This window comes from Coregonus clupeaformis, chromosome 10 (assembly GCF_020615455.1).
Source record: "Coregonus clupeaformis isolate EN_2021a chromosome 10, ASM2061545v1, whole genome shotgun sequence".
Classification (NCBI taxonomy): domain Eukaryota; kingdom Metazoa; phylum Chordata; class Actinopteri; order Salmoniformes; family Salmonidae; genus Coregonus; species Coregonus clupeaformis.
The window spans coordinates 41,932,110-41,947,259 of record NC_059201.1 but is presented as its reverse complement, the minus strand read 5'-3'; the positions used below and the strand labels follow the sequence as shown (position 1 = coordinate 41,947,259).

General features: G+C 44.1%; 1 protein-coding gene across 3 annotated transcripts; it reads left to right on the top strand.

Annotated features, from left to right (window-relative positions):
- Positions 1-286: 286 nt before the first annotated feature.
- zgc:109965 (Nicalin-1-like) lies at positions 287-11,740 on the top strand. 3 transcript variants are annotated; one of them, XM_041889181.2, is made up of 16 exons: positions 287-377; positions 665-872; positions 3,553-3,743; positions 3,923-4,067; positions 4,287-4,384; positions 4,562-4,639; positions 4,734-4,837; positions 5,179-5,267; positions 7,177-7,316; positions 7,424-7,602; positions 7,737-7,824; positions 7,947-7,985; positions 9,417-9,586; positions 9,712-9,765; positions 10,038-10,116; positions 10,338-11,739. In XM_041889181.2, exons 2-16 carry the CDS (start codon positions 728-730, stop codon positions 10,392-10,394), a joined length of 1,656 nt encoding a protein of 551 aa, XP_041745115.1. In that variant the 5' UTR covers positions 287-377; positions 665-727; the 3' UTR covers positions 10,395-11,739. The 3 variants fall into 3 exon arrangements, with proteins under 3 accessions (XP_041745115.1, XP_041745116.1, XP_041745117.1); XM_041889182.2 differs by having other exon boundaries at positions 301-377; positions 682-872; positions 10,338-11,740; XM_041889183.2 differs by lacking the exon at positions 287-377 and adding an exon at positions 391-489 and having other exon boundaries at positions 682-872; positions 10,338-11,740.
- The last annotated feature ends 3,410 nt before the right edge of the window (positions 11,741-15,150 follow it).

The following is a 15,150-nucleotide window of genomic DNA, read 5'->3' as shown; positions in this document are numbered from 1 at the left end:
CCAGGTTCTGGATAGAAAAAAAAACATATTTAAAGTAATGTCCCCAGATATATATATATATGTATTTTTTTTTTTTTAAGTTTGAGAACCTCCAATAGAGCAAATTGTAAGCGATAGACCAAGGGCTTGTACAGTTATTACCTCCACTGGTGAATGGGGGTGTGACAGTGACTATGGGCCAGGCCAGGAGGGTAGGGGAGAGGGGGTGATTAGCTTGACTTTATCCCCAGGGACAGACGGTGGACAGGGGTTTAGCGGCTTACCAACGAGGCGTCTTGAGCCTTCTCCCTTAGGAGGCTAGTCTATGTCCACGCTGCGAGGAGGTGAGGAGAGAACACGCTGTCTGTCCACCAAGAGAGAGAAGGCCTAGAAGACAGGTGAGTAAGACATCCAGGCCCTGAGGGTCTCTCCCTGGATAGTTTGGGCCCTAACCTAACTCTGGGCATACGCCATGGAGAGATTGGAATGTGTCTCTCCTAAGCTGCTCAGGTACTTCGTAAATCATTTTACTAAAAGCTATAGCGCTATCTGTTAGGGAGTAAGGGAGTTTTCTATTGGCATATCTGGGGAATCTCCTGAAAAATAGGAATATTGCGTTTACTGTATGAGATATCGTGTTTTCAATAAGCACATTCTGAAAATGTATCATGCTTTGTTTTTACAGCCAACCTTCCTCCACAGATTTCTGTGACAGGACAGTAAGGGGATCTCATCAGGACGTGGAGCCATGCTGCTGAGAATGTCGCCCCGAGCGGCAGCACTACTCATGCTGTGTGTTCAGCAACTGCATGCCTCCGCGCTGCTTGCTGTATCCTCCTACGAGTTCACTGCCTATAGGATGCAGCAGTACGCCGTACAGCAGGAAAAACATGGTAGGGTCACTTGGCCAGACTTACGAAGTACACTGGCTTGCGACAGTATTCACCCCCTTGGCATTTTTCCTATTTTGTTGCCTTACAACCTGTAATTAAAATGGATTTTTTGGGGGGTTTGTATCATTTGATTTACACAACATGCTTACCACTTTGAAGATGCAAAATATTTTTTGCTGTGAAACAAACAAGAAATAAGACAAAAAAACTGAACTTGAGCATGCATAACAAGGTCGCTGGTTCTAATCCCCGAGCCGACTAGGTAAAAAATCTGTCGGTGTCCTTGAGCAAGGCACTTAACCCTAATTGCTCCTGTAAGTTGCTCTGGATAAGAGCGTCTGCTAAATGACTAAAATGTAAATGTATTCACCCCCCCAAAGTCAATACTTTGTGTAGAGCCACCTTTTGCAGCAATTACAGCTGCAAGTCTCTTTGGGTATGTCTCTATAAGCTTGGCACATCTAGCCACTGGGATTTTTGCCCATTCTTCAAGGCAAAACTGCTCCAGCTCCTTCAAGTTGGATGGGTTCCGCTGGTGTACAGCAATCTTTAAGTCATACCACAGATTCTCAATTGGATTGAGGTCTGGGCTTTGACTAGGCCATTCCAAGACATTTAAATGTTTCCCCTTAAACCACTCAAGTGTTGCTTTAGCAGTATGCTTAGGGTCATTGTCTTGCTGGAAGGTGAACCTCCGTCCCAGTCTCAAATCTCTGGAAGACTGAAACAGGTTTCCCTCAAGAATTTCCCTGTATTTAGCTCCATCCATCATTCCTTCAATTCTGACGAGTTTCCCAGTCCCTGCCACAGCATGATGCTGCCACCACCATGCTTCACTGTAGGGATGGTGATGAGAGGTGTTGGGTTTGCGCCAGACATAGTGTTTTCCTTGATGGCCAAAAAGCTCAATTTTAGTCTCATCTGACCAGAGTACCTTCTTCCATATGTTTGGGGAGTCTTCAACATGCCTTTTGGCGAACACCAAACGTGTTTGCTTATTTTTTTCTTTAAGCAATGTTTTTTTTCTGGCCACTCTTCCGTAAAGCCCATCTCTGTGGAGTGTACGGCTTAAAGTGGTCCTATGGACAGATACTCCAATCTCCGCTGTGGAGCTTTGCAGCTCCTTCAGGGTTATCTTTGGTGTCTTTGTTGCCTCTCTGATTAATGCCCTCCTTGCCTGGTCCGTGAGTTTTGGTGGGCGGCCCTCTCTTGCCAGGTTTGTTTTGGTGCTATATTCTTTCCATTTTTTAATAATGGATTTAAAGGTGCTTCGTGGGATGTTCAAAGTTTCGGATATTTTCTATAACCCAACCCTGATCTGTACTTCTCCACAACTTTGTCCCTGACCTGTTTGGAGAGCTCCTTGGTCTTCATGGTGTCGCTTGCTTGGTGGTGCCCCTTGCTTAGTGGTGTTGCAGACTCTGGGGCCTTTCAGAACAGGTGTGTATATATACTGAGATCATGTGACTGTAAGTCGCTCTGGATAAGAGCGTCAGCTAAATGACTAAAATGTAAATGTAAATGTGACAGATCATGTGACACTTAGATTGCACACAGGTGGACTTTATTTAACTAATTATGTGACTTCTGAAGGGAATTGGTTGCACCAGATCTTATTTAGGGGCTTCATCGCAAAGGGGGTGAATACATATGCACGCACCACTTTTCCGTTATTTATTTTTCGAATTTTTTGAAACAAGTTATATTTTTCATTTCACTTCACCAATTTGGACTATTTTGTGTATGTCAGTTACATGAAATCCAAATAAAAATCCATTTGAATTACAGGTTGTAATGCAACAAAATAGGAAAAATGCCAAGCGGGATGAATACATTTGCAAGGCACTGTATCTGCATCAGAGGAAAGTATACACCTGTTATTTTATAATACATTTTTATTATAGTGCAGCTCTGTAGAGCAGCCTTCTTTGGATGTACAAATCAAATCAGATTGTATTTGTCACATGCGCCGAATACAACAGGTGTAGACCTTACAGTGAAATGCTTACTTACAAGCCCTTAACCAACACTGCAGTTTTAAGAAAAATAAGTGTTAAGTAAACAATAGATAAAGAAAAAATAAAAGCAGTAAAATAACATTAAAAATAACAGTAGTGAGGCTACGTACATGGGGTACCGATACAGAGTCAATGTGCGGGGGCACCGGTTAGTCGAGGTAATTGAGGTAATATGTAGATGTAGGCATAGTTAAAGTGACTATGCATAGATAATAAACAGAGTAGCAGCACTGTAAAAAGGGGGAGGGGGGGGGGGGACAATGCAAATAGTCCGGGTAGCCATTTGATTAGCTGTTCAGGAGTCTTATGACTTGAGGGTAGAAGCTGTTAAGAAGCCTTTTGGACCTAGACTTGGCCCTCCGGTACCGCTTGCTGTGCGGTAGCAGAGAGAACAGTCTATGACTAGGGTGGCTGGAGTCTTTGACAATTTTTGGGGCCTTCCTCTGACACCGCCTGGTATAGAGGTCCTGGATGGCAGGAAGCTTGGCCCCAGTGATGTACTGGACCGTACGCACTACCCTCTGTACAGTAGTCCTAAAGAAGATACTTGTGCACTGTTTTCCTCTTTTAGTATTTGTCTTTTCTGTGATTGAGACAGGAAAGACGGAAAGTAAAGTTTGGAACTGTGTTTTGACCTGTGACCTCTGTGTTGGGCTGTGGAGGTTGTCGCGGTGCCATAGTGCAGGCGGAGGCCCGCTCAGCAGACGAACCAGTGTTAACACGACGCTGTGTCATCATGAAGCTGCCGGACTTCACCGTGGAGCGATACCTGGAGGCGCTGAGGCAGAGCGCTGCCGCTGTACTCCTCCTGCTCCCCAGAAACATGTCCGCTGTCCCCCAGGAAATCATACAGGTATCTTAGACCTTTAATCAGGGTTAGCGGCCCATTCTGTTGTAATATCAATCACTTGGGAGTATACGACAATCTGCAGGTTTATGACAATGCCTGTTTTCTCTACCCGGCACCTTCAAGTTCTTCTGGATGTGTGGCACATTACACCAATATAATGTTAACCCTTTGCTTCCATACAGAGCTTCATGGTGAGTGAGAGTGAAGCGCTGCTAAAGGATACCATCATGCCTGTGTACGTGACCCCGGAGGACGAGCAGCTCCTTTATATGTACGAAGAGGTCAAGCACGCAGCAGCCTCCCGCACCTCCTCTATACTGGTCCGAGGTGAGAGGAGGAGGCGGGATGGGAGGAAGAGGGTCTGGAGAGTAGGAAGGTTGAGAGGGGGATGAGGAAAGGAGGTAGACTGTGAGGGAAGAGAGGAGGAGAGGATACAGCGCAATTTAAAATGTGATTTTAATAATAAATGTAATAGGTTCAGCATCTTTCATACAATACAACTTGAACTTCTCTCTCCCTCTCTCTTTTACTCTCTGTCTCTTTCAGTGTTCCGTAGCATGGTCACAGCCACCGTATTTCAGATTCTAGTGAGCAACACCAACCCCATCAAGCCCATCACTGACAACACAATCATTACTCTGGAGGTGAGTCTCTCCGACCCTGTCTATGACCAAGGGCATCAGCTAATTCTTATGGCATATGAACCATGCAATTTGGTTTCAAAATGATAATTGGATGTGAAATACTGTATTAGTCCTACTGGTCCCAACATAGCCATGTCAGACTTGTGTACAGATTGTGATTGGTCACTGTGCGTTCAGGGTGTACTTCCTGGTGCTGGAGAGGATGTGCCCACCATCGTTATCACGGCCCACTATGACTCCTACGGCCTTACTCCAGTAAGTCAACTGCACGCTGCGTATACACTAGTGAAATAAACATTTATTCACAAATACTGAGTTTCAATCAAGAATATGTGTGTGTGTAAAACAGTGGCTGTCGTATGGAGCAGACTCAAATGGTAGTGGAGTCACCATCTTGCTTGAGCTGGTCCGTCTCTTCCAGAAACTTTACAGCAAACCCCACAGCCAGCCTCCGTGAGTTACAAACACTATCTTTTAGTTATTTACAGGTCATTAATTAGTTATTATTGTAGCTCAGTTGGTAGAATACGTCAAACGTATGCACGCATGACTTTAAGTCGCTTTGGAAAAAGTGTCTGCTAAATGGCATATATTATTACTATTTATATTATATATGATCACTATTCATAGATCATATAAAAAGTATTAATCACATATATTACATTTCTATTACATTTCAAATATCATACAATTTGAGTAATAGGCCTTAGGACCTTATCCAATCAAAACTGCTAATCAGGTTTTCAGGGAATGTTTGGGCTTTTGAAATGACACTTGTGTTCTTTGTGTTCTAGATACCATCTTCTTTTCTCCCTGACTGGCGGTGGGAAGTATAACTTCCTGGGTACCAAGAGGTTTATAGAGGAGAATATGGATCATGCCGGTGAGTTGCTGTTTCACTTGATCGTCTTTCAGATATGGAGTCAAGACCATAACTTTCGAGATCTAGACCAAGACCAACCATCTCAAGTCAGAAACATAAAGCATCTACACCCTAAAAACTTAAGCCACTGCATGTACAGTCGTGGTCAAAAGTTTTGAGAATGACACAAATATTAATTTTCACAAAGTCTGCTGCCTCAGTTTTTATGATGGCAATTTGCATATACTCCAGAATGTTATGAAGAGTGATCAGATGAATTGCAATTAATTACAAAGTCTCTCTTTGCCATGAAAATGAACTTAATCCCCAAAAAACATTTCCACTGCATTTCAGCCCTGCCACAAAAGAACCAGCTGCCATCATGTCAGTGATTCTCTCGTTAACACAGGTGAGAGTGTTGACGAGGACAAGGCTGGAGATCACTCTGTCATGCTGATTGAGTTAGAATAACAGACTGGAAGCTTTAAAAGGAGGGTGGTGCTTGAAATCATTGTTCTTCCTCTGTTAACCATGGTTACCTGCAAGGAAACACGTGCCATCATCATTGCTTTGCACAAAAAGGGCTTCACAGGCAAGGATATTGCTGCTAGTAAGATTGCACCTAAATCAACCATTTATCGGATCATCGAGAACTTCAAGGAGAGAGGTTCAATTGTTGTGAAGAAGGCGTCAGGGCGCACAAGAAAGTCCAGCAAGCGCCAGGACCGTCTCCTAAAGTTGATTCAGCTGCGGGATTGGGGCACCACCAGTGCAGAGCTTGCTCAGGAATGGCAGCAGGCAGGTGTGAGTGCATCTGCACGCACAGTGAGGCGAAGACTTTTGGAGGGTGGCCTGGTGTCAAGAAGGGCAGCAAAGAAGCCACTTCTCTCCAGAAAAAACATCAGGGACAGACTGATATTCTGCAAAAGGTACAGGGATTAGATTGCTGAGGACTGGGGTAAAGTCATTTTCTCTGATGAATCCCCTTTCCGATTGTTTGGGGCATCCGGAAAATACCTTGTCCGGAGAAGACAAGGTGAGCGCTACCATCAGTCCTGTGTCATGCCAACAGTAAAGCATCCTGAGACCATTCATGTGTGGGGGTGCTTCTCAGCCAAGGGAGTGGGCTCACTCACAATTTTGCCTAAGAACACAGCCATGAATAAAGAATGGTACCAACACATCCTCTGAGAACAACTTCTCCCAACCATCCAATAACTGTTTGGTGACGACCAATGCCTTTTCCAGCATGATGGAGCACCTTGCCATAAGGCAAAAGTGATAACTAAGTGGCTTGGGGAACAAAACATCGAAATGTTGGGTCCATGGCCAGGAAACTCCCCAGACCTTAATCCCATTGAGAACTTGTGGTCGATCCTCAAGAGGTGGGTGGACAAACAAAAATCCACAAATTCTGACAAACTCCAAGCATTGATTATGCAAGAATGGGCTGCCATCAGTCAGGATGTGGCCCAGAAGTTAATTGACATCATGCCAGGGTGGATTGCAGAGGTCTTGAAAAAGAAGGGTCAACACTGCAAATATTGACTCTTTGCATAAACGTAATGTAATTGTCAATAAAAGCCTTTGACACTTATGGAATGCTTGTAATTATACTTCAGTATACCATAGTAACATCTGACAAAAATATCTCATAACACTGAAGCAGCGAACTTTGTGAAGACCAATACTTGTGTCATTCTCAAAACTTTTGACCACGACTGTACACCCAGCTTCTACAGTAGGGAGGAAGGCCCCTTAACGTGTTGTCATACCTACTTTACCACATACTTGTATTTTCATCAGCTGCTTAGTGGGTGAACCATGGATGGGAGGGCACTGCTACAACAGCCCTGTAGTCCAGTTGATTGTAGCCTTGCTTTATGTCTCCCTCAAGTTGATTCTATCCTTGTGGTCCGTCTCCCTCCAGAGACCAGCCTTCTCCATGACAATGTGGCGTTTGTCCTGTGTCTGGACACGCTGGCCAATGGGGACGACATGTTCCTACATGTGTCCCGCCCCCCCAAACCTGGCACCCCTCAACACGCCTTCGTTCAACAGCTGGAGCAGGTAACTCCTCCCACCAGCAGATACTGTAGGAAGTGGGGAGGCGCTTGAAGGCCCAATGTCACTTGTATGAACTAAACGTATATGCATCCCACCACCTTCCATCGTAGGTAGTTTCTTCCCGGTTCCCTTGGGTGAGGCTTGGGATGGTCCACAAGAAGATCAACCTGGGGGAGTCCACTGTGGCCTGGGAGCACGAGCGCTATGCCATGCGCAGGATACCAGGCTTCACGCTGTCTCACCTGGAGGACCCCAAAGCTGAACTCAGAGGCTCCATCCTGGACACTGTGTGAGTGGCACTGCTCTGTTTTAATTTTAGGGTGGCATGACAACAGTATATTAAATGCATATATATTACTATGGCTACAGAGTCTGGAAAATGTCCTCGATGAGTCCATAATGAGGCTGCTATCCTCCCAACAGGTTGCATGTGGACTTGAGGAAGATGAAGCGCAATACACTCGTTATTGCAGAATCGCTGGCTCGGTTTATGTATAATCTCTCTGACAAGGTATAAAACATGTGTACAAACACACACACACACACACACATACACACACTAGAATACTTTATTTGAATCATTTTGGATTGTATGTTTTCTTGCATAACTCATCTCGATTTGTTTTCCAATAGGGTTCCCCAAAAGACATACAGGTCTTCAAGGGCCAAATGGTAAGATAACATTTTTTACCAGAATCAGGAAAGGCAACTATAGTCATAAAGGGAACAATTCTGTCCTCCAGTTTAGGACACACTGTTGCATCAGTTCCAAGCAGAGTTATCAGAAATTGACTCTACTATGCACAGTGAAAACATAATGTGAACATAATCAGTGCAAACATAATGCAAGGGGAATCGTTAATTTAACCTTCTTAAGGAAACACTTGATTGCCACTTTTTGTGTCAAACGATTCCATCTTTGAGTGCCTTCATAAAGTATTCATACCCCTTTACTTATTCCATATTTTGTTATGTTATAGCCTGAATTCAAAATGGATTAAATCGATTTTTTTCTCTCACACATCTACACACAATGCCCCATAGTATCTTTTGATATTTTTGGCAAATTTATTGAAAATGAAATACAGAAATATCTACTTTACATAAGAATTCACACCCATGAGTCAATACACCTTTGGCAGCGATTACAGCTTTGAGTCATTTTGGGTATGTCTGTATCAGCTTTATACATCTGTATTTAGGGATTTGTCTACCATTCTTCCTTGCAGATTTTCTCAAGCTCTGTTAAGTTAGATGGGGTGCCCCAGTCTAAGGTCGTTTGATGAGAACCTACTCTGAAGCAGGTTCTCATCAAGGATTTGCCTGTATTTGGCTCCATTCATTGTTCTCTCTATCCTTACCAGTCTCCCAGTCCCTGCCGCTGAAAAAAATCCTGATAGCATGATCCTGCCACCACCATCTTTCACAGTAGGGATGGTGTTAGACGGGTGATGAGCTGTGCCTGGTTTTCTCCAGACATAGCACTTTGCATTCAGGCCAAAGAGTTACATTTGTTTCATCAGACCACAGGATATTTTGCCTTATGATCTCAGTCTTTTACATGCTTCTACCAAGGTCCTTCTTGCTCAGTTTGGTCGGACAGCCATTCCAGGTTAAGCTGGTTGAGAGAATGCCAAAAGTGTGCAAAACTGTCATCAAGGCAAAGGGTGGCTATTTGAAGAATCTCAAATATAAAATCTATTTTGATTTGTTGAACACTTTTTTGGTTACCACATGATTCCATATGTGTTATTTCATAGTTTTGATATCTTCACTATTATTCTACAATGTAAAAAATAGTAAAAATAAATAAAACCCTTCAATGAGTAGGTGTGTCCAAACCTTTGACTGATATGTAAATTAAATATGTATTTATTTAATTTCCAATACATTTTTTCCCTTTGTCATTATGGGGTATTGTGTGGTGATGGGTGAAGAAAAAACGTAGATTTAATCCATTTTGAATTCAGGCTGTAATACAACAAAATGTGAAATGAGTCAAGGGGTATGAATGCTTTCTGAAGGCACTGTACCTCTAACCTAAACTTGTACAGTGAAGTTACTGTATGCATCCTCAATTGTCCGTCTCAATCTCTGGTATAGGAGTTTCAGGACAGTCGTATGTCTAGCATGATGTCCTTCCTGACGTCACTCCCACGGGCAACACAGCTGGACAAGGATCCCAAACACGCCATACTGGTGAACACTCTGGAGCATGAGCTGAGGCACTACCTGCACCAGGTCCACAGACACACCTTCCGCCAAGACAAGAGGTACAAGACAGACAGATGCACCCACACAGTCATAAACAACACGTCCTCCTTCCTTTCATTCCTTTCATTCCTTGCAATTATGATTGTTAACAGAGTGAATTGGTAATGTTTTGTTTCTCTTTCAGGGATCCTGAACTTACCTTTTTTGACCAAATGGAGCAACCAATGATGATGTATAGGTATAAGGACAAAATGTATTTTTTTATATAATGCAAAACAGTCACATTTTAGGTGCTAGTCCAATGAGGAAAACTGAGTATCCAAAACACCCACACTTCCAAATCCAACGACTAACCTTGATTCAAATACATATTTTTATTATACCGAATAGTGTATACAAATTGAACAAACAACGCATTTCATAGTCTGGGTTTGTGAGGTTTGTTTCCATGTTTTGATTATGTTTGGTAATTGTTAACTGGATTTCGTTCCATATATGTTTTATCACCAGGATAAAGCCAGCAGCCTTTGACCTCTTCCTTGGGGGCTGTATAGCTGCTTACCTGGGGATAGTCTACTATGCCATCGAGGTTGGTAGACATTCACAGTTCACCTTGGTATACATAGAGACTGCTCATTTGCCAACAAACCCTGTCACTGGATCCAAAAGAGTGCATTTTCCCAACGGGATATGAAGCATATTATTTGATTGTGAGATTATGCAATATTAATTATGCAATAGTGCCATGTTCTGAAATTGTTGCTCAAGGATCACTGACCGTGTGCTCATTTATCTACTTTCATTTTTAAGAATTGTGGATATCTCTACACCAAACTGAAAGCAGCTGTGAAGTCCAAACAGAAGTAAGGTTGTGACCAGTGCTTCGAAGACCTGGAAGACAACAGAGTTGTGGTTTTTAGGCCCAATGGAAAATATTTTTGTGAGAGAACTGACACTGACTGCATAGGGAATTGTGTAGGCCATACATTGCATTTCTATTTGAAACCATCTCAACTGAACAAGCCCATGGGGCATTGGCGAAAATTGTATTTAAAAATAATTTGTAGTCCATGTTAATGGTGACAAAAACAAATGTTGCATTTTATTACTTTTACGATTTTTGTAATAAACAGAAACCCTCTGAATAACATAAACTGTTTGTTTTATTTTCAAAAGTTTAGCTTTATCTATTAATAACATTTCTAGCTACATTTGGATTATAAAAGTGTTGTAATTTATGGAAGAACTCTCAGCCGGAGCAATGAACTGCACATTGCACAACTTCATGACCTTGTCATGCTATGGGATTGTGCACCCCCTAGTGTATGTATTTTTCGATGACAGTGTTGTTGAATATCCTTGAATGTCCTCTGTAGTTTTCGATAAACTTGTGATCATACCTCAGTGGTTGAGATGGAGAGCGTTAGCAAAATCTCTGTGCCATTATCTTGCTAAATAACTAAGGCAAGTCATTCAAGTGTATCAAACTCCCTTTCCAAACTCCCTTTACATACTCCCTTTCCAAACTCCCTTTCCATACTCCCTTTCCAAACTCCCTTTCCATACTCCCTTTCCAAACTCCCTTTCCAAATTCCCTTTCCATACTCCCTTTTAGTTTCACAGCTCGGCTACACTTATTTGAAAGGACGTGCGAGCCTACAAAGAAGAACACCAACAAACTTCTAGACATGTGGATCAGCCAGACACAGCATCTCAGCTAATGGTCAGTGCCAACATGAGGGAGAGGAGAAGCCTGTGCCGGTGAGTGTAGAAGAAGACTAGAGGATCGATTTAGCAATAGTTATAGGCTTGTATTTAGATAAATGAACTCATGTTTAATTGCCTGGAAAGATGCCCATGTTGAGTTGATTAGCTAATAGCTAGGCTTTTTGCTGGGGATAAATGGGGGTTGGACGGATTGTATGGGGTTTACAATAAGGCACAAGTGTCTGGAACCCACAAACAATAAATGTGCAACACTAGGCTAGACAGTGGGAGCGGCAAGGCATTAGTGTGGTACTAAACTAAATCTCCCCCCTTGCTTGGCAGGCAGTGGTGTAAAGTAACTAAGTAAAAATACCTTGAAGTAAGTCATTTTGGTGGGGGGGCTGTACTTTACTCAAGTATATATTTTTGCCAACTATTACTCATACTTTACTATATTCATAAAGATAATATGCACTTTTTCTTCCCATTTTCCCTGACACCCAAAAGTACTTGTTACATTTCGAATGCTCAGGCAGGACAGCAAAATGGTCCAATTCGCACTTATCGAGAGAACGCATGGTCATCTCTACTGCCTCTGATCTGGCGGACTCACTAAACACAACTACTAGGTTTGTAAATTATGTCTGAATATTGGAGTGTGCCCCTGGCTGTCCATAGATAAAAATATACAAAATAAATCGGTCTGTCTTGTTTTCTTAATAAAAGGAATTTGATGTATAGGATGTACTTATACTTTTGATACGTAAGTACATTTTAAACCAGATACTTTAAGTATTTTACTCAAGTAGTATTTTACTGGGTGACTCACTTTTACTTGAGTCATTTTCTTTATTTTTAATTTTAGGCCAGCGGTCGAAATTTACGCAATTGTTACGCGGAGGAAAATGGGGGAGGGTTTAGTATTTATTTATTTTTAGTCCAGGGGAGGGTCATTGTATTCGATTAAATGTCAGTATTTTTCAGCATTTTGGAATGTACATATTGAATTAGACTATGTGTAACTTTGGTGTACAACCCTGCTCTCTCTCTCATTCTCCTCCCTAAGCCTGGCATTGGTGGGCATTTCGCTTTTACCTTTCCATTGGCTGTTCGATCAGTCCCTCTTTGTGCTTACATTTACATTACATTTTAGTCATTTAGCAGACGCTCTTATCCAGAGCGACTTACAGGAGCAATTAGGGTTAAGTACCTTGCTCAAGGGCACATTTACGTCATTTAGCAGACGCTCTTATCCAGAACGACTTACAAATTGGTGCATTCACCCTATAACCAGTGGGATAACCACTTTCCAAATTTTTGTATTTTATTTAATTTTTTTTTTAATTTTTGGGGGGATAAAAGGATTACTTTATCCTATCCCAGGTATTCCTTAAAGAGGTGGGGTTTCAAATGTCTCCGGAAGGTGGTGAGTGACTCCGCTGTCCTGGCGTCGTGAGGGAGCTTGTTCCACCATTGGGGTGCCAGAGCAGCGAACAGTTTTGACTGGGCTGAGCGGGAACTATGCTTCCGCAGAGGAAGGGGAGCCAGCAGTCCAGAGGTGGATGAACGCAATGCCCTCGTTTGGGTGTAGGGACTGATCAGAGCCTGAAGGTACGGAGGTACCGTTCCCCTCACTGCTCCATAGGCAAGCACCATGGTCTTGTAACGGATGCGAGCTTCAACTGGAAGCCAGTGGAGTGTGCGGAGGAGGGGGGTGACGTGAGAGAACTTGGGAAGGTTGAACACCAGACGGGCTGCAGCATTCTGGATGAGTTGTAGGGGTTTAATGGCACAGGCAGGGAGCCCAGCCAACAGCGAGTTGCAGTAATCCAGACGGGAGATGACAAGTGCCTGGATTAGGACCTGTGCCGCTTCCTGTGTAAGGCAGGGTCGTACTCTCCGAATGTTGTAGAGCATGAACCTGCAGGATCGGGTCACCGCCTTGATGTTAGCGGAGAACGACAGGGTGTTGTCCAGGGTCACGCCAAGGCTCTTCGCACTCTGGGAGGAGGACACAACGGAGTTGTCAACTGTGATGGCGAGATCATGGAACGGGCAGTCCTTCCCCGGGAGGAAGAGCAGCTCCGTCTTGCCAGGGTTCAGTTTGAGGTGGTGATCCGTCATCCATACTGATATGTCTGCCAGACATGCAGAGATGCGATTCGCCACCTGGTTATCAGAAGGGGGAAAGAAGAAGATTAGTTGTGTATCGTCAGCGTAGCAATGATAGGAGAGGCCATGTGAGGATATGACAGAGCCAAGTGACTTGGTGTATAGGGAGAAAAGGAGAGGGCCTAGAACTGAGCCCTGGGGGACACCAGTGGTGAGAGCACGTGGTGCGGAGACAGCTTCTCGCCACGCCACTTGGTAGGAGCGACCGGTCAGGTAGGACGCAATCCAGGAGTGAGCCGCGCCGGAGATGCCCAGCTCGGAGAGGGTGGAGAGGAGGATCTGATGGTTCACAGTATCAAAGGCAGCAGACAGGTCTAGAAGGACAAGAGCAGAGGAGAGAGAGTTAGCTTTAGCAGTGCGGAGAGCCTCCGTGACACAGAGAAGAGCAGTCTCAGTTGAATGACCAGTCCTGAAACCTGACTGGTTTGGATCAAGAAGGTCATTCTGAGAGAGATAGCAAGAGAGTTGGCTAAAGACGGCACGCTCAATAGTTTTGGAAAGAAAAGAAAGAAGGGATACTGGTCTGTAGTTGTTGACATCAGTGGGATCGAGTGTTGGTTTTTTGAGAAGGGGTGCAACTCTTGCTCTCTTGAAGACGGAAGGGACATAGCCAGCGGTCAAGGATGAGTTGATCAGCGAGGTGAGGTAGGGGAGAAGGTCACTGGAGATGGTCTGGAGAAGAGAGGAGGGGATGGGGTCAAGCGGGCAGGTTGTTGGGCGGCCTGCAGTCACTAGTCACAAGATTTTATCTGGAGAGAGAGGGGAGAAAGAAGTCAAAGCATAGGGTAGGGCAGTGTGAGCAGGACCAGCAGTGTCATTAGACTTAACAAACGAGGATCGGATGTCGTCAACCTTCTTTTCAAAGTGGTTGACGAAGTCATCCACAGAGCGGGAGGAGGGGGGGGGGGATTCAGCAGTGAGGAGAATGTGGCAAAGGGCTTCCTAGGGTTAGAGGCAGATGCTTGGAATTTAGAGTGGTAGAAAGTGGCCTTAGCAGCAGAAACAGATGAAGAAAATGTAGAGAGGAGGGAGTGAAAAGATGCCAGGTCGGCAGGGAGTTTAGTTTTCTTCCATTTCCGCTCAGCTGCCCGGAGCTCTGTTCTGTGAGCTCGCAATGAGTCGTCAAGCCACGGAGCTGGAGGGGGAGGACCGAGCCGGCCGGGAGGATAGGGGACACAGGGAGTCAAAGGATGCAGAAAGGGAGGAGAGGAGGGTTGAGGAGGCAGAATCAGGAGATTGGAGGGAGAAGGATTGAGCAGAGGGAAGAGATGATAGGATGGAAGAGGAGAGAGTAGTGGGAGAGAGAGAGCGAAGGTTGCGGCGGCGCGTTACCATCTGTGTAGGGGCAGAGTGAGTAGTGTTGGAGGAGAGCGAGAGAGAAAAGGATACAAAGTAGTGGTCGGAGACATGGAGGGGAGTTGCAGTGAGATTAGTAGAAGAGCAACATCATTCTCTCATTCTCCTCCCTAAGCCTGGCACTGGTGGGCATTTCGCTTTTACCTTTCCATTGGCTGTTCGATCAGTCCCTCTTTGTGCTTGGCATATCAAGAACGTGGGCATGTAGAGTATCTAGCGAATGAAATAGCGCTTGTAGTGATGACGTACAGTGGTAGAAATGCATTCAATACAACTGGGAACTCTGACATTTCAGACTTCCGACTTCAGTGTGTTCAAGACAACTGGGAACTCTAGGAAAAAATGGGAAGGGTCATGAAATTTGTAATAGATTGTTTCTGTGATTTTT